General features: G+C 30.3%; 2 protein-coding genes across 2 annotated transcripts in view; one reads left to right on the top strand and one right to left on the bottom strand.

Moving 5' to 3' along the window:
* Nucleotides 1–6,001, top strand: part of LOC131846076 (small G protein signaling modulator 2-like) — a 43,084-nt gene extending 37,083 nt beyond the window's left edge. Inside the window, exons 15-23 of the mRNA XM_059195296.1 lie at nt 612–771; nt 998–1,193; nt 1,522–2,059; nt 2,463–2,620; nt 2,971–3,095; nt 3,521–3,700; nt 4,140–4,266; nt 4,702–4,852; nt 5,763–6,001. Coding sequence (XP_059051279.1) covers nt 612–771; nt 998–1,193; nt 1,522–2,059; nt 2,463–2,620; nt 2,971–3,095; nt 3,521–3,700; nt 4,140–4,266; nt 4,702–4,852; nt 5,763–5,851 — 1,724 coding nt within the window. The 3' untranslated portion in view covers nt 5,852–6,001. The remainder of the gene's footprint in view (nt 1–611; nt 772–997; nt 1,194–1,521; nt 2,060–2,462; nt 2,621–2,970; nt 3,096–3,520; nt 3,701–4,139; nt 4,267–4,701; nt 4,853–5,762) is intronic.
* Nucleotides 6,002–12,974: 6,973 nt separating this feature from the next.
* LOC131847100 (peptidoglycan-recognition protein LB-like) lies at nt 12,975–16,255 on the bottom strand. The gene is made up of 4 exons (XM_059196567.1): nt 16,172–16,255; nt 15,429–15,666; nt 13,594–13,712; nt 12,975–13,279 (listed from the first exon to the last, which is right to left on the bottom strand). Exons 1-4 carry the CDS (start codon nt 16,242–16,244, stop codon nt 13,017–13,019), a joined length of 693 nt encoding a protein of 230 aa, XP_059052550.1. The 5' UTR covers nt 16,245–16,255; the 3' UTR covers nt 12,975–13,016.
* Between the last annotated feature and the right edge of the window lie 4,192 nt (nt 16,256–20,447).

Below are 20,447 nucleotides of genomic sequence, written 5' to 3'. Positions count from 1 at the left end.
AATATATTATTAAAAGGAGTTCCTTTAGGCAAGGTTCCGAGTTCCGGTATACTATACTACTACGAATAGCTATACTAATTTTTTGCCCGAGGTAGCCAGCTCTTCGAGCTTCTGTAATGTCGGCTAACCTTTTCGCTATTTCCTTAAAAAGCCTTATAGGGCTAGGACCCCACGGAACATGGCGTTTATATAACAGTAGAAAGAAGTACAAAATTTTATGCTTTTAAAATTTATGGATATACAATATTGTCAAGTAAATTTTACTAGTATAATTATTGAGATGTAGTATAATTAATGTGAATTAAACAGAAGAATATATCAGTAATAATTTTCAAATACCTATTAAGTAAAAACTCTATAATCTCCGTCTGGTAATGAATATAGGAAATTCTATTTTTTTTTACCTGAAAGAAGTATCTATGATATTAATGACAATAAATATTTTATTTATGGTTAAGTAAAATATGTAATCTTCTTAATCTGATAAAATATATAAGTTATTGTATAAACATTTATTAGTATTTATTGTATAAACTTATGATTAGGCCAAGATTATTATATTATATTAGATATCTACATTATAGATTCATCTATTATTTTTTATATTTCAGAAGGGACAGAGTCTGGTCTATCGGAAGAACTTTGGCGATCTATGACGGATAACAAAGGTGTTGTAAGTGACAAAGACGAAGTGTACCGACAAGTATATTACCACGGAGTACAACACGATATAAGGCGTGAAGTGTGGCCTTATTTGCTGGGATATTATGAGTAAATACTAATTATACTATTACTTTATTGCAGACCAAATAATTATTTACTTTAGCGGTTACTATGGCAATAATTACTCGTAAAAAGAAAAGAAATATAAACATTCATTTTATTTGCTAAAAGGTCGTTAAATCTATACATTTCATTATTATGTTTTTTGTCTCGAAACTGAACATGAAATCCCAATAATTTGTTTATATATTTTCAAAGGATTCATTTATTCTAGATTCGGATCAACAGAAGAGGAACGTATGGAACAAGATGCTGCGTGTCGTCGTCAGTATGAAACTACAATGTCAGAGTGGTTGTGTGTAGAGGCGATAGTGAGGCAAAGGGATCGTGAAGCAACTGCTGCGTCTATAGCACGTCTATCTGAAGCTTCTGGCAGATTAAAGCCTGTGGAGAATACAGAACCTTGTGAGGTGAGTTTAAGTTGTAACTAAGAAACATAAATATACGTTGACTGCTATTGTACCAGATGAGAAATCAAAAGTGTTTTCTAGAGTCGACGTAGGGGTGGTGGCAAAATTTCATCAAGCCGACATTGCGACCTACCTCCTACATTCGAGTCCAATATGAAATAGAATGTGGGAGGTGATGAGCCTACCACTGTCTTACGGATTAATTTAGTTTGTTATCGAAGTAAAGAAAAATGTTGTGCAAATATTGCTTGCTTTTAGAAGTGTTGAAACTATTCTCTTTTTAACAGAAGTAAAAGACCAATGATGCAGTTATTTTATGTTTTTAAAGGTGTTTGAAGATGACTATAGCGTCATATCAGACAATCCTCCAGTCGTCTCACCAGAACCAAGTGAAAATGAACAAAAGCGACTGGACAACAAACCAGTTCTGTCTCGAGCACCTAGTATAGATGAAGTAGATAACATAGAGCTGGATTCTGAAGGAAAGGAGAAAGACATTAAAGTTAACGGAGAGACTGAGACCGGTGATAATAGAGATTTAGATATAGACAGTCTTAAAGACTTAGATGATGACGAGGAAGTGCATGTTAAGAGTTTAGTAGAAAACCCAGATTTAAGAAGAGAAAGTATAGCGGAGATTAAAAGAATAGCGGAAGATATGGTACAAAAAGGTGATGGAAGGGGATTGTTGTGTAGTGTTGATAGTGCGAATGTTAATATAAATGGAAGTGATCTGAGGTCATCACTAGATGAGAACCAACCGAGTCAACAGCAACCGAGTTCGCAGCAACATACTAGTGTCATTATAACTAATCCATCCGTGGATTTGGCTGCGTCTGGGTCTCCGGCCTCTGGGGGAACTACGGGTAAGATATTTCATATTACCTCGGAAAGTATATTTTTTGCTTGTTCTCTACAAGCAAATAAATATACTTGGCTGCTTTGATTACTACATTTTATTTATTTTGCTACTCAACTAAGTGTGTCATTATTCTAACTCTAATGAAATCGTGCTATTTCACACATATACGTAAATGTTTCGACTTAAAATTATAAAGTTGTATAACATTTCTAAGTTTCTTGCTCATTCTTTTTGGCTCAAATGACATTCGAAATGCGTGGTTAAATAGATCTGTTTTAATTTAATTCTAGTAAGTTAATGTATATTTATTTAATGTTAATTCTTCCAAATACTCAAAATTGGTTTTAATGACTTATGCCAGTAATATTCTCTTAATCGGCATCTAAATAATATCTTATTCACTTTAGCAAATGTGAGTCCAGCCCGAAGTCCGCTGGGTGTCGTGAGAGAAGAATCTCACTCTGCGGGTGCATCGTTCGATACTTTAGAACCGAGTAATGATCCGCGCCCAGATAATCGTTCTAATTGTGTATCACCTGCTAGCTCCAATGGTGGAGTTTACTCGGTAATTACATCATTTATTATTATTTTAAATCTCAGATAACGCGATCAAAGCCTGACCCAGTGTTCTGGGTAGTTTCCCCAGTAATTTGTGTAGGTTAACACAAATTACTGGGGAAACTACCCAGAACATTATAGACCTAATATAATTATAAGAGAGTTCGTTTTTTAAATGATCAAAGCATCTAAAATTGACTCAGGCCCTAAATGCCTAGGTAGACGAAATATTCAGGTTCATTTAATTTATTATTTTATTACTTAACATGTAATGTGACCATGATATATACACTTCACAACGTCTTGTTATCGAAATTACATCACTTCATTTTTTTAATATCATACTTTAAATTTCAGAATGAGCTAGTGGAAAGCTTTGCTTTAAACCTACATCGCATAGAGAAGGATGTGCAGAGGTGCGACAGGAACTACCCGTTCTTCACTGATGATAACCTTGACAAACTTAGGAACATAATGTGCACGTATGTTGAATACAGAAACCATATCATGTCAAATTTACATTTAAGAATTTTTATATAGCTTATAAAGCAAGCTGCTTATCCGCAAAGATTTTCGAGACAAATTTTTACTCATTATTTAGTGTATGTATGTATAAACGATAAACTGCGACTCACTCAGTTCTTCTTCAAAGTTAGTAATTGTTTCTTATAACTACACTAGAGGTAGATTGTAAAAAGTCATCTGTGTCCTCAGTCCATTTCAGCCATTGAATACAGAATAAAAGGCGTGACATCTTAATCCTCTAAAAAGGCAACGCTTGATCATTATCACGGTTGTCACCTGATAACGTGATGTCCGTAGTTCCGTCCGATATAGGCAACCGTTACCACTTAACAACAGGGGATGTCAGCTTGTTTGCCATTACACATATATAAAAAAATTACAGGTTTGTATGGGAGCACCTAGATACAGGTTATATGCAAGGCATGTGTGACCTGGCGGCGCCACTGCTGGTGATGATGCGTGAAGAAGCGGTCGCGCATGCGCTGTTCGCCCGATTGATGGAGCGCGCCAAAGACAACTTTCCATCCGGGCAGGCTATGGATGCTCACTTTGCTGATATGAGGTAGGAAATGATAATTAGATACAAATTGCTTAATTTAAGACAATGTTCAGACAGGTCCAGAACAGGTGGATATATTTTTTTAGATAAATAAAAGTATAAGTTCTCAATAGACTATAATAAAAAATAAATTGAGATATAACTATCTTGAGGAACAGTATTTTTTTAGTGATATTTTCTATTTGATTTTATGGCAAGCGTTTTTATACTATCTGTTATTTTCTTTTGTTGTTTGATTTTGAGTGAAAGAAATTTAAAATAAATAGAAGAAAATAAATTTGCAGCAAAATATTTTGAAATCACATGAAATAGAAAATATAAATGAACAAGTTTTACCGCACACACTTGTTAAGGCCGCCAACTTTGTTTTGTTATTGCATTAAAGTATAATAAATAATTTTTACGTGCATATAATTTAAAATGTCGGAGTCGTTCCTTTCAGGTCCCTGATTCAAATACTGGACTGCGAATTGTACGAGTTGATGCACGCGCATGGCGACTACACACATTTCTACTTCTGCTATCGCTGGTTCCTGCTAGACTTCAAACGGGAGTTGTTGTATCAAGATGTAAGTCTTATCCTTACAAAATATTATTCAAACATAATGTTTAATGAAGTTCTTATAGTTATATTGTAGCATGAGGTGGATTGGTATAATTTGTTATTTTGTAATAATTCATACAAGAAAGAAAATCCTTTGCATCCTGAATTAAAATTAGATAAACACACATGACATAAATTTGCTGCTGAAATGATATATGAAATTGGACAATGTTATAAAATCCCGACATAATGTTTTTAAATTTCTAATTCAATTAAAACTTTTATAGTAAACAATTTTATGTAGCTATTTTTATTCTACTACGTAAACGAGGTTTCTTCGACAAATAATTAGAATACAAATTGACATCCCTATCACTAATGTATAAAAATAATTTATATTCTTTACTTTTTGCTTACGTTTTTATGTAACAAATACATATATTTTAATGATTGTTATCAGGTATTCTCAGCGTGGGAGCTGATTTGGGCGGCGCGCCACGTTGCATCTGAACACATGGTGCTGTTCATGGCTCTCGCTCTCCTCGAGACCTACCGTGACGTCATCCTCGCAAACTCTATGGACTTCACGGATATCATTAAATTTTTCAATGGTGAGTCTACCTTTTCCTGGTACCAAACCCATCTGATGGTAAGTGGTAACCGTCGCCTACCTATACAAATCAAATAATCTTTATTTATTTAGGTTTATTACAGACTCTTATGATATGTCAAAAATTACATGAGTGGAACTACGTATATTACGTTATCATGCGTTGCAATTCCGGAGGACTAAGATATCCTGTAATTTTCACATCCGAGAACTGAAACACAGTTTACAAAGCAAACTGTTTTGCAACTTAAATCACCTATACTCCCCATGTAGACGACCAAAGACTATCTCGGTAGTACAGTCATATCGGTGTAACTGTACTTACTGAACAGGCATCTATATTGTCTCCTATTGCTATTTCCGCATTAGAACATGAATGCATTTTTTGTTTTGCATCGTTTTTAATGGGTGATAACGAAATGCACCTGCAATGCGTAATGGTATAAGCTGCTGAGGCACCTGTGGTGATAGAATGTGCATGAAGTCAGATCCGTTAGCACCTGACCGCGGATACACCAAGAATAAAAAATAATTATAAGTATAATTAGAGTATCAAACAATCTTTTCTTATTTATTTATATCTAGCTAATTTTAGTACAGTAATGCACTATAATTAACTTTTCGCTACTGTTTTAAAGTAATGGATATGTACTATATTGTTATATTATGTGTTAGTAGTAGATATGCTTATAGCTGTGTAGGTAAGTAGTATAATCATAGTAAATAGGTACTCATGAAATTTGTTCTCTATTTCCGTTCCGAAATACGCACATAACCAACAAAATAAAAGTGAACAACTGTAACAATAATAAAGGCAAATATAGCGGCGTTGTTATACACATATCTCTAGAAGGATTACTATCTATTTTATAGTAGTTGGCAATGTAACTAAAATAGATTGTTGTTTTCAGAAATGGCTGAGCGTCACGATGCATCTGCCGTGCTATCTCTCGCTAGAGATCTCGTGTTGCAAGTTCAAACCTTAATAGAGAACAAATAATGATCATTTTAAAATAATAGATATATTTTAATCTATGAAAATGACAATCATCTAGGTATATAGTTCGTAGGAAGGATGATTTCGATGTCGAATAATGAAGCATAATTAGTCAGGCGTAGCTGTGTGCGTTTATCTTCAAACATATACAAATGTGTCTATATCATATTTATATGCTTACTGTTTGTTTGATATAGAAATATTTTGACCACAATTCGCAAATCCTTTATATATTCAGAATCAATTTGCGATGGTTTCAAAATAAAAAAACATTATTAAAAATAAAAATACGTAAGTATTTTATACACCACGCATACGACACCTACATTTATAGTTCGAAAGTCCTCTAGAGTTCTTCTACATTGCCTATATTTTTTATTGTGTATGATATTTGTCTAATTTATTTTGATTCTTTTTAAATATATTCCAATTTAGATTGACTATGAACTATACATAATATTTTTTATTGTTGTCATAGTATTTATATTTATCTAACGCTTAGTTCATAATTAATATTATTTGCGTAGATATATTCGCAAAATATAAATGGAATGTTTTAACCAACGCCAAAATAATATATAATAATTCTTCATACTAACTATGCAGAAAAGAATGTCGACTAGCACAAATTATTTTTTTTTGTAACTGAAACACATATGACGGATGAAATGTGAGTGTGGGGTCATCGGCATCTAGTAAGAAAACTGATAAGTATCGGAAATGGAGAAATCTTTGTAAAACGCACTCACCTAATTTATAAAATAACTTAAATATATTTTGTAAACAATATTTACTGCTATCATTGAATCATAATACAACGAGGTGCGTATTAATATTGATTATATACTTATTTGTGTGATTAAACGCAAATTATATTGTACCTACATCAATATTATTTCAGAAAGACATAGTAGACCACATGTCTTTAATAAAATTAGTGAAAATTTTTAGAACAATTAATTATTTATAAAATTATAAATCTATCTAGATATGAAATTTAATGAGAACCTTATATTTCGTATATACATTGTTAATTGAGAGTGTAGCTTTAAATTGAGTGTTAACTATTTATATATGTATATTATAAAACTGTCTCCATATTTACAAATTTTGTTAGATGTATATTGAATTTGAAATGTTCTATTCTTTTTAATAAAAATCAGATAATATATAATTCATCATAATAAATATTTAAATTATGATTAATTTCAAATTATTAGGTATTTTTGTGGAATCAGTATGAATGAATAAATATTGAAGACGTGGGAAGAACCTTTTCAAACTTATTAAATGTTTTGATACTTATAAGACACAGTAAGATGCCAAAATACTTAGGTAAATCTTGGTGAATCATTAAATTAATTATAAATTTAAGTAAGCAAATACCTCAGTAATTTTTGGTACATCATATCGGTATGGTGATATTTACGACTTGTACGAATTATTTACAAAATATTGCCTACGGTATTTTATTAATCTGTCCTATAAATAATCAGGTATAAATAATGTTAATTGATCACATACTTATTTTATAAATATATTCAATATATTTCTAATAATGTATCATTATTTAAAAGGACTCATTTTTAATTCGTTTTTATTTTCATTAGTATTGCTAGTATTATTATTTAAAAAATACGCAAGAATATAAGAAAAATCTTAAAGGCGTATTATGAAGAAGTTACTGTAATTCTAAAAATATTTTTATGTGATATAACAATATATGTCAAGTCCAGCTTCTAAAACCTTATATTCCTACATTTCATATCATTAAAACCTCCTTACCCTGTGCCTTGTCTGTAATAAGGAGCATATTCTCGAGTAAATATCGAATTATTTGAATTAACCTATTCCTATAATTAAAGATACCCACTCAAATGGATTATTATTTGAATTTTAAAGAACTGTGCGATTAATATGAATTAAATTACCATTAACATTAATCAATTTAGTTAAATGTCTATTTAACAAATTAATATTTTAATAAATTAAGTCAAGTTACTGTCCACGTTACATGTATTACGTCCACATGGACGTAGATTCACGTAAATTCTGAACACATTTTAAGTAAAAGTATATAATGTATAAATCTTCTTATCTTTTCATTGTTTGAAATATATAGATGAAAATATTATTTATATTTAAACTATAATATTATAAAGAATTTTTATTATCGATGTCAAAATATAAGACGCAAAGCAAATTTATTGTGGTATCCTGAAATAGATATTGTGAAACTATAGTCATCTACTACTACAAATTATAATTATGTAATCGTTATCTTACTTATATGATAAATTAAACATTAATTTGTTTAAGTAATATGTTACAAAAGAAATTATTTATTTATTTAATTTTTTACGCAACATTGATGTATTTTATTTCAAGCTTATATTTAAATAATACCGTGAATTGCATGTACATATGTGTCAGATTAAAATTAATGTTGTTCAGACCCACGTTATTAGAGCTTCCATTGTCTATTAAATAGAACATTCAATTTGATTATCTAATTGTCAAATGAGATTAACATTGTATTAAAAGATGTAGCTCTATGTATTTTCCTTTTTATTTTTAAATAATATTTTTTATAAAATATATTTATGTATAATAAACATTGCTCTTGTGCTATACATGTTTATAAATTTGTTAAATTCAAAGAACGAAAACTCTCATTGAGTCATAAAAATTTATCGAAACACGTTGGGTTCATTGAATAAATGCATTACACAAATTTGTTTTATGAAAGTAAGAGGTCAGGGTATTTTTTCTGTTAAATTGAGTATGAGCTTGATCCTTTTCTCGAAGCAATTCACGGAACTTTTGACTGCAGTGTAAATTCCTCGTGGTTAAAGCTTTGAATTTCTTTTGATTATGGTAAAAAATAGTCACTCTAACCATATTATCTGTGTTATAACTAAGCTATATAATAGCTAATAATGTATCTTTGGAAAAACGACACTGAACAGCGAATTGCAAATGTTTGTTCAAACGTTGAACACATTGTCTGAGCTCAAATACTCGAGTCACACATTGCGTCTTTGCAGAATTTTTCATATTTAGAGTTATGTCACACATCACATAAACACCAAAATATATAATATTATAAAGGTGATAGCGTTCACTACTGTTTGGTAATAAATAACCCATCGTGGACGCATTTCTTGCTTAATGACTGTTGTTGTTTTTTGAGTGTAATTAATAATCTACCAAATTAATTATAATGAATGTAGCTATATACTTAATAGAAATTATATTTATTTACTTTTTTATTGAGTGTAGCTCCTATATTCTGATATTGTCTTTATCAAATAAAATATACCTAAGTATATTTAGATACTAATAAATTTATCGTTAAGGCTTCATAGATATTCCTGTGCTAAAAGATCGATATCCAACAAATCTGAATAATTGTGATTATCATACGCTTATATTAGATATTTTTCATCCAAATACGTTTACAGGCCTAAGTCCAAAACTATCCAAAAGCTAAGCTTTATTATTAGGGTTCTATATATACACACCACAAGCGAATGAGAAGCGTAGACTATCTACGTTTGCTTATCATCATTCGTAATATATATCAGTATTGTACATGATATAAGTACATATACAATGACACAATTATTTCACTGATGTAATTTTTATTTTTATATAATGTGATTTTTGTATACAAACCAATCCAATAGTCACGAAAATCGCTAGTACAAATACATATTATAAAATTGAGAAACAGGAATATACCTAATTTCATATAAATTTCAACTAATAAATAACGTTTCTGACATAGAGAGTGTGTATGTATAGATACCTAATGTGTTATAAACACAAGTCGGTATCAAGAAATAATAATTATTTAGTAGCATATATAATAATTATTATCATAATATATTAGAATGTATAGGTAGGTACTAATGTGTTTTTAAATAAATGTTTGTACGAACCTGTGTAATTACCATTTTTAAATTCGCACTTGTTAACATATAAGAATCTAATAAATATTTAGTGTAGTATTCAACAATAAAGTATTGACCGAGTTGAAAGCGGAACTCTCTTTCTTTTAATATAGAAAAAGTACCGATCTCAGAATAGTCAATACTTTTTTGGTAGATTATATGGTTATATTAGCGATAAATATTATTTACCCTATATTGGGATGTTGAAAACTTCATCTTTCGTATATGTAATACATCTATTATATTAAAATGAACCATAGAAAATACATGCTGTTTACATTATAGGCAAGAATTGTTAATTAAAAATCCAGAACATAAATTCATCTAACATTTTAGAGAGATTCTTGAAAATGTAGAGCGAGTTCGGTGTAGGAATATGATGTGATAGCATTCTTTTTCATTCCTAGGATGTCAACTTCATAACAGCCAATTATAAATAATCCTAATTTATAATACTGGCCATTAGTAGCCTGAAATAAATAAATAATTAAAATAAATCCATAACACGGATACTCCGCAATAAAATGAAAACTTAAAAAAAAATCTATTCTATATTAATTTCAATATTAATTCAATTCGAGACCTGCCCCGTTATGCACGAGTATTTTTATTTATTTACACAAAATATTAAGGAATTATATAACTATACTCTTCTCTCAGAAATCTGTTGATGAAAACCATTTGAAGTATCCTATACAATTGGTTCAATAGTTTTGAGATTATCTGGAACATACAAATCGAGGCTACGATGGGATTTGTTTTTCAATATGTGTAGAAGATATCTTGAATATTGATAACTGCCTGATAAATTACTTATCTTTTAAATGATCTACTGGTCTACTAACTGCTCTACTTGTTTGTGTATTTTCTGATGTCGTCACAAAACTAACTTTAGTCTATGTTTCTACCAAAAAAATCTAAATAGTCTAGTATTTTCGCTTTAAAAACGATAAAACGTTTAAAAGCTTAGAACAAAACAAGAAATTAACCTGAATTCCTATACTATTATTAAGAAAAATTAACAATAAACATGTCTCTGCCAATGCTCACAGTCAATTGTTTAATTTAAAGACGTATGAATGTATTAAATAACGACTAAAATAAAATGTTTATATTTTATGATATAATTAAAATTATTATTTGCTGTACCTATATACAGAGATTCATAGGATTTGTGCAAACGATAAGTTTTTATTGCATTGATTTAATTTGATCTGACCAGCCCTATATAGTATTTTATTTATTAGATAAATTAAACTAAATAATGTATTGTTTATTGTGTATATTATTAAATACTATCAGTATCTTTCCATAAAATATCATTATACACATACTTAAAATTAATAGAATGTTATAATACACCAGTTTTTGGCATAATGTACCTAGTTACATAAACATTTATAACATAAGTAGGAACCAATTTCTTATTCTCTATGTCCTGTGTTGTGCAACCAAATTTATAGATGCAAACTGTTACAGATTATTAGCAACGTCATGTCATTAAAAGTATGTTTCCATTTTAATGTGTTTTCTTCACTATTTCACTTACCGGTATTTTACCTGTCCCAGATAAAATACTGGTGAGATGTTACCTTATTTAGCTATCTATACTAATATTACAAAGAGACAAATGTTAATGAAACGTTTTCACACCATTTGAAGAACACCTTAACCGTGTCTCAAAGAGAATACCTAATAATACATTACATTTCGTAATCTAATTCAACTAGGGATTATTAGAAGTGACTGGAGATGGCAATGAACACTATTATTAGGTTCAACTATTTCAAAGAATACATTTTTGAGATTTTCTTGTTTTAGGTATAATGTCATACATCAGATGCTACGTTTGGTTTGTTTTGTCAAATTATTACCACTTAATTATATTGCATACAAATTATATATGTTAATATTTCAATAATTAATAACAACCATAACTAAAGATAACTGTCAGCTTCGTATAAACAGATCATTGCATCAAGAAAAGCCAATATTATTATTTTATTAAATGTACATATTAGAGAACACCAAATTAAAAGAAAACAACATATGTATACCATATAGTTCTCTTTTAATTTGGGCATGTCAGTTAATTACATAATTTAATTTCAATGCCGAGATTTATATGGAACTTTTCCTAGAAACATATTATTGACCACTTTGACATCTGACACATTTTGAAACTGCCTATACTTAGATACCGACTCAAACTTTGTGCAGTCATAATATTTATTATTTTATGCTTACAACTATAGTCTTAAACACAAATATCATAAATTATAAATCGAGGTAGTCTTTATTAAAGTACTTTGTCGTTTGTTGTAAAATTGGTTAATAAATGATTAACCAATTATTATTAGCCTACAGTCAAGGTAATGAGGACGAGGATGCATCATGAGGAGCATCCTTAACCCAGACGAGACTCACAAAACAATCAGGATCGGCAAATCTTATCGGCGATTATTATTGCATGGCTGCCTATATTAAACCAGGATTACAACTATTAGCATTTGTGAGACCATAAACATACGTAGTCTGGTCGCCGAACAGTACACAAGACTTCTAAACTAATCTAAACTATATTTATTGTTTGATGATACTTCATTTAGAGGCGAAACACGTGACGCAATAATTTGATCACTAGTGGGGAAGGTCGTAATTGTAACGCTTCTGGTAGCGGTCAAGTTTCCGCACTGAATGTAGTCTTACACATGATAATAGTACCGGAATTAAAGAAAATAATACACATCCATTAATTAATTAAATAGACTTCCGCAAAATAATACTTAATTCGATATAATTAAATCAGGATAAATGATTTCAATGAAGTTGTGGGGTGGGATGACACCGAAGTATTACAAGAATAGCTCGACAATAGCAACTCATGTGGCGGACCACGCGTCACGAGACGACAAAATCACTACCAACATTAAGATGTTGGTAGTGATTTTCATGTATACAGGCAACGGTTACACCTATTAACAATTTTTTAGTGGGACGTATATGTAATATAACAAAATATTTTATGAACAAGACAATACGTATTGTAACTTGATACTATAGTAACGATCAGTAGTAATATAAAATACTATTTGTATATATATCTAAGTAATTAACTGTGTATAGTTAAAGTTCAAACACAATGTTACTATTTTATTGACGTTTGAAAAAAGAATAAATTAGGAAATATAGTTATTAATTATTTCTATTAACTAACTCTTGGTACTATTTCTTATATCGTCTTTGACGCTATCAGACAATTCATTAACAGATAATAAATCAGCTGATGAATGTGGGAATGGGGAATAGTGATCCCAATGCGTAATCTCGCTGTACAAAGCATCGCCGGGACATTCTGTTTGGCGTACTTGTCTGTGGCCAAGTAATTTGTAATCTGTCTTTATATAACCTTGTTCTACACCAGCAGCTATAAGAGATTTCACTGTTTTCAACTGTTCTGCAGGCGGTGTGGAATCTGGAGAAGATAGAATTAGGTATATAAATTTATTGGCTATATCTCACTGCGTTGTCCATGTAAATTAGAGTAAAAATATGCCATATACTAATCTAAAATAGGTTATATTTGTGTACGAAACTGATTATAAAGTTGCTGTCCCGACGGATTCATCCGCGTGAAATTTATATCCTATGTGTTATTCTGAAGTATATACATTTATATATATATACATTTAAACCTAATATTCGTTGTTTCCCGCAATTTCGCCTACATTTTTTAACGTAAAAATAGTATATTAATGTATGGAAGTATATATGTAAATGTGTACTTACTTCTCCAATCTCCTATAACACAGATGCCAATGCTGACTGAATTAAAATGTAGAGCATGTGCTCCAAGTGTCCTCCAGCCGCGGCCTTCGTACGCTACGCCGTTGCTGCCCACACCGAAACTGCAAAATTTAATAGTCTCAATAAATAACTAGTAATCAAAAATAAATTTATATTTATAGTAATTTTGTATGACTTCTCCCTCAATTCATCAAGTTCGATTGTGTTTTCTAGTACGGGATCTCTATTAGTAAATTTGAATTTTCTGCAAACCTCTCATTTTTTTCAAATTAACATTATTAATAAATAATAGTCAATAGACCTATTATTATAGACAAACTCTTTTGGGCCAAAGATATTTATTTATTTATTTATTTATTTAGGAAGATTAACGGTGTAATTTTACATGTTACTTGTCATATAGAATTGTCCTATGCCAATTAATAATCTTCGCCAATAGTATAAAAGACTTCAAACTCCGCTTTTATCAGAGGTAGAAAAGAGTGGGTACCTGAGTCTCATCTATTTCAACTGCAAACAACAGCTTTGTAAGCTGTATATCGATTGCAGGTTTTACACGAAAAAGGCATGGCTTCTTAGTCCTACGGCATGGAAGAGTACCTATGTATCATCCCGAGTGTCATACAATAATATAATGTTCTTGGCGCTGTTCGTCATATATATAGGCGGCGGTAGCCACTTATGAATGTACCGTCAGCTTATTTGCCATTTAAATAAAAAAAAAAACGGGAGATTTCACGTCCACACAATACATTAGCACGCGGCGAAACTTCTAGCATAACGCACTCCTTAGCCCGCTGAAAAGATTGGATATTTCTCATGATGGTGACTATATGAGAAATATTACTATCACAACTATTATGTCCATTCATAATAGTTGTGGTCCAAACATGACTCGATTCAGTAAATTATCATTTACTCACTATAATAATTATCTTACGTAACTGTTTTGTAAACAGTTATATATAAGTAGGTACATTGTAGTTTTGATTTGAAGATATTGATGCGACCTTTGACATGAGACATATCATTCACAAAATTCCAAGAGTATACATACATCCTATTGCAAATATAACTACAAATAATGTTTTAGGTGTTTATTACTTATAAGAAAAATTGCAACTAAATATATAATATTTGACTTATCTGTTTTTCACGTTACTTAGCGACAATTCGTCACACATCCATACGTACACTATGTACTATAATTTGAGAGATTTAACCGTGACAGGCTTCCACGATATAATACAATTATTATATTATTTGAACCCAGGAAGAGTCTGATATATATAGAGCTGAAAGAAACATTTCAGGGCTTTACATTTCAATACGAACACAGTGGCACATGATATGTTTGTCACGTGTATTTAATATCTATCATACGAGTATACGATACTAGTTAAACCCGCTTAACTTCATCTGCGTCACATAAGAAACCCTGTTTATGCAATATCTTTTTATGTTACGTTTCTTTATATCGTTATGTTATATAGCCTATTGCTAGCTAAATAATCTGTCCAATACTAATTTTCATTAGGCGTCAGTTAATATGTTAAATAAATTATAAATTCCGTACCATTTGTTTTTAAGTCTTGGAGGTATATTCCTATTGATAATTTCTTTATGTTATTAATTTAATATAATGCCTTACCTCTTTTCCATGTGTCAAAAAGTGAGTGTCAGTAATATCAGTAAAATCTAATGATGAAATAATTCTAAGTTTTTAATTTACCATCACGAACAAAGCAAATCTCATGTAAACATCACACAACGACTAAGGAGATTTCATTATTAATTATTAAATTAAATGCACTTACTGATAACCTACGTCCCACCACCGCCTGTCGTCCATATGGTAGTCTTGCATGCTTTTCATAGCTTTGCAACACTCATCGTCAGTGTAGCATGCACCTGGTGTATAGGAGTGATGGATGACCACATAAGGGACTGGTGTTACTAGAGATGTTAACTGTTTTGGAGTACGGGCGCGCCATTGTGATCGCGGCACGAAAGGAAAGTCGTAAGTGTTAACTTCATTTTCCGATGATTCGTTACCTGAAATATATACACTTCATTAACCTATTATATCGGTATACGGATATAAATATGTAAAATCAACCTGAACGAAAATGAATAAGATCATGAGTGTCATATTATGACAAGATGTCCTTTGCGCGCTTATCATCAGGTAAACAGTCCATTCGTTTATCGTTGCAGTTATAATAAAAAACAATATAGAATATTTTAGATATTTTTAATATATGCACTAATATACTGTTCATCACATTTCGATAAAATAAAAAAGCAGGTATTTGTAGGAATCTTATAGTACAAATAACTTATAGTAGATGGCGCGCAAATCATACCGGGAAATGTATTTGAGAGAACATTTCTATAATTCTATAATATACTCCGGCATTATACTAGTAATTCGCTTGATACCAGTTACTCCAATATGTATATTATACTATAATTATCACTGCACTGACTAAAACAAACCTTTTATTAAGACTACATAACTAAATATTATAAGATTATAATATAATATACTAGAACTTACTTGGTACTGAGGCTGGTAGAGTTACTGCTGATTCTATAACACCGAACACCGTCATGGCAAATATTAATATCATTTTTCATAAACAGCACAAATACTTCTTGTTATCCAACCACGTATTTCCAAACTGAAACAATATAGCTAGGGTATTACTTGATAATAGTCCAATTACACGAGTGACCGACTGTTGTAGGCTGACTGCAAACTGACAATTTACGTTTCTTTTGAGATTTTATTCTTAATGAAATGTCGCGTATAATTAATTAGTAGTTATAATTTTTTTTTAGTAGTAGTAGTTAGTAATAAGTAAAAAGTAATAAAATTACAAGAGATCAAAAACTAAGTAAGCCTAAAGTATTATATAAAGATTTGCAGAAATCCGTACCAGTTTGATGAAGATATCAACATACTATGAACTAATAAATAAATGAAGTTAAAAAATATCTTACATCGTAATATGAAATAACAAAAAGACACTTGTGAACTATAGATACATATGTCCCACTAAAATCCACTCATATCTACTAGTTTAATAAATTCTAAAACTAAGTAAATATTATGTTTAATTAGAGACCATTAGCGGTTATTTACCTCAGATATTCTGATATCATCTTTGTTGCCATGTAACATGAGTAATAATCGTATTTTATACTTAAAAAATATAGTCAAATAAAAACATAACATAATTCAATAAAAAATGAATAAAAAGACTAAAGCTACGATAATCATTATCTATTGTATTGAAATTAGAACAAACAAAATTAGACACAAATATCGGGTTATGGAATAAATTCTATTAATTTCTATAGAAATATATTGAAATAGACAGTCTTATGGTCTCATTCTTAGGAGTTATTTTATTACTTGCAACTGTTAAATGGTTCATACATAATAGCAAGTGACAATTATTACAACTATGTATGTTTCAGATGTGATTACATATGCATATTCTAGGATTTGCCTACGTGGTGCTGTTCAATTCTATAGGCGACCATTATAAGTTACATCAGATTGCTATAATGAATTTTTAAAAAAATCGTTTATGTGTGTATTACCCTAAAAAGATATAGATATCACGTTTTAATAAGTTGTTATCTTCTATTTTGATAAAATGATCGAAACAATGACTAAACATTTTGACGTTTTCGACATAATGTCTCTATTAGAATAAGTATGACCCATTTTGATTATTAAATGTTAGTCTGTACTCAATCCTTACTAATCAAAACTATATATACTGAGTTTTTATGTAATCTCTTGGTGCTTTAACAAATCAACAAGAAAATTTACATAGCGAGGTAAATTAATTGTTATGTCAATGAAAACTATAACTATAATATATCACGGTTCACGGTATCACGCAGAGGAAGTGTAAAGTTGGTATTTATGTTAATTGCCTCTCTCTTATCTTACGACTAATTATTAGGTATGTCAGTAATAGAAAAAGAAATCGTAATAGAAGATTCAGTCAAATAGAATAAGCAAGAAATTTGGTGCTGCTCGTTTGAACAAAATAGTGTATTAGTTTTACTTGTATTATAATCCAAAATACGATCTAATCGCACCTAATGAATTCATTGATGTGTACAGATAAAGCAAAAATCAATTATACTTTATATTATCTTGAAACTAAAATAATTACAAATCTAATCTACTACATTGAAATCAAGATTTGAAAAATTATGATTATGACCTTACATAACAAATAATACGAGTAATGTGTGAATATAATGGTACAGAATGGTTTATCATATTATTATTATATTTGACTGTAACAAAGAGTTTTATGGAACAAATTCATTATTTTAAGGCAAATATTTGTGTTATATTCTAAGGCAAGGAGTCAAATACAAAATCTAACGAGTAGAGAAATACGTACCTATACAAATTATTATAATTGTAATTGTTATTTAAATACCCAATTTTCCAAATACCCACTCGTAGGTACGGGTACACTCCCTACGAAAATTTTTTATATACAAATTCACTAACAGTTGAAGATTTACATTAAAATTGGAGTTAAATCTTTAAAAAAATTCATTAACTGTGTAGGGACATTTATTCAAAAACTATTTTAATATATCTAGAAAATTATTTTGATAATTATTTATTTAGTTGCCGTTGAAACGAAAGAAGAAGAAGAAGAATGTGTCTAGTAGTTAATAATAAGTTTGGAATGCAAATAAGTAAATAAAGTGCTCCTTGCTTATCGGGGATGAAATGTAGAAGTAATAATGAATGATCTTTCAGTTCAGTCAATATTCTTATATTATTATAAATGCGAAAATAACTATGTATTACAATTGTACCTTTTTCCTACCTAAACCAAGCAGGGAACCAATTTGAATTAATTTTAATATAGATTAGATCTTGGCGAAGAAAAATAAAAACTATGAAGAAAATAAAACTTGAAAGTGATGTAATATACCTAGATTAAATATATATGGTAGCAATATGTAGTACATATCGAATATGAAATATTGGGCATTTGTCTTATGGATGATAATGGAACGGCACATCCGCCTTACGGTTTACGCTGACTGGGCACCAGTGGTGGTTGATGAGATGAGCATGAGGTCAGGTCAGTTAGCCCATCGTGGCAAATTCGACTAAAACGCACAGGTAAATTCACATGATGGTTTCCAGAGGAAATCGCATGGAGATGAACCTGACATGGTATATTACTAGCAATGGGATTATTAAGCCATATTACTAATAATCCCCTTCCCCTAATATCGGACATTCATTAATTAGTATTACATTTCAATATATAGTATTACTTTTATAATTTAAAGTTTTAGATAATGGACATGAAACTGGTCTTGTTCCGCCGTGGCAACAGCCGCATGGCAAGCTAGTGGCGAGGTTCTTTTTTTTACATCTCGTTATATAACTTGTTTCCTTTGTACTTACCCGGATTTTACATACCTTTCGAATTAGGTATCTAGTATTTGAATTACAGGCTGAATCATTATACCTATAGGTATACTACAATGGTGGTGATAAATATATTTTTAACAGAGCAGTCCTTCATAAATGAGTCAAACTGTTGTCTATACTCGTACATGTATACCTAATAGATTATTTAGTAGTATGCATCGGCCATTTAATTTTTCAGTCTCATTTATTATTGAAAAAAAGATGTACTTTATTAGTCTGTATGGAAATACTTCTTTCTACAAAGTTACACAGAATAGCAGAGAGTGTGAATTCACTGTCCCATCTGAGTTAGACTGTTTTGTCTCATTCATTACTTTTAAATTTTATTATTATATATAAGCAGCAATTGTGTTATTTTTAATTTGAGACAAATAAAGATGATTATTATTATTACATGGGTTTTGTTTTTAGTTTAGATATGCACCTCTATCTCCTAATTCGCCAAGCTGGTTGCTTAATGCGTGGTGTATCGGTTCAAGTGTGATATGGTAGAGAAATTACAGGATACAGAAGCATTTCACCTTATTCCTTCAGAGCATGAGGGATGTTACAGGCGCGTGAAGTCCGTTCTACTTTTCACGTATACCGCCAGCGGAAGGTTACCACTTCCCATTCGGGACAGCCAGCTGATTTTATTAATAATTAATTACATGGATACAATAGTTATTACTTTACATTAATTATTTACATTATTGGATTGGTATTTTATTAATAGTAGTTTCCAAACTAGGTTCAGACCTGTATCTCAGGGGCTAGGAGTCATTGCAGTTATAAAAATATAAGCAATGTTTTTTTCTTAAATCTCAATGACAAATTGCTCATGTGATATTCACCTCTTTCAATAGAGAAAGATAATAAAACTATTTTGTTTAATATTTTTTGGAATTGCTTTCGAACAGTTTTATGCCGCAATAGTAATACAATCAGTATTTTTGTTTATTGCAGACAAAATTGAAACTAAGTAAAGTTATTTCGTGTACATAGGTTTTCAATAATTTTCCTATGACAAAAGGTCTCAAAATTTAATGAGAATATGTAGTGTATAGTAGGTGCATATAGTTTCTACCTTCGTTACTACAAACAGGACAATTATTGTTACTATTATACCCTAACTAGGAAATAAAATTACGTATCTTGGTCATATTCTTATTTTTTTAATGGAATTCTGATAAAGTCTTTAAAAGAATTGTAATAAGAATCAAGATCATATCTACTACACTAATCTTATAATAAATCATGATGACTGCTGTCTGTATAATAAAATATAATATTTATTTCGTTTTTTTGGCATTAAACCATGTAGGTGGGTTTCACGAATGTATTGTGTTTTATGCAAACC

The sequence above is a fragment of the Achroia grisella genome, unplaced genomic scaffold (genome assembly GCF_030625045.1).
Source record: "Achroia grisella isolate CSIRO2021 unplaced genomic scaffold, CSIRO_AGI_Agris_v1 utg109, whole genome shotgun sequence".
Taxonomy (NCBI): domain Eukaryota; kingdom Metazoa; phylum Arthropoda; class Insecta; order Lepidoptera; family Pyralidae; genus Achroia; species Achroia grisella.
Note: the sequence above shows the minus strand (reverse complement) of the source record. Positions and strands in the feature narration are given on the sequence as shown.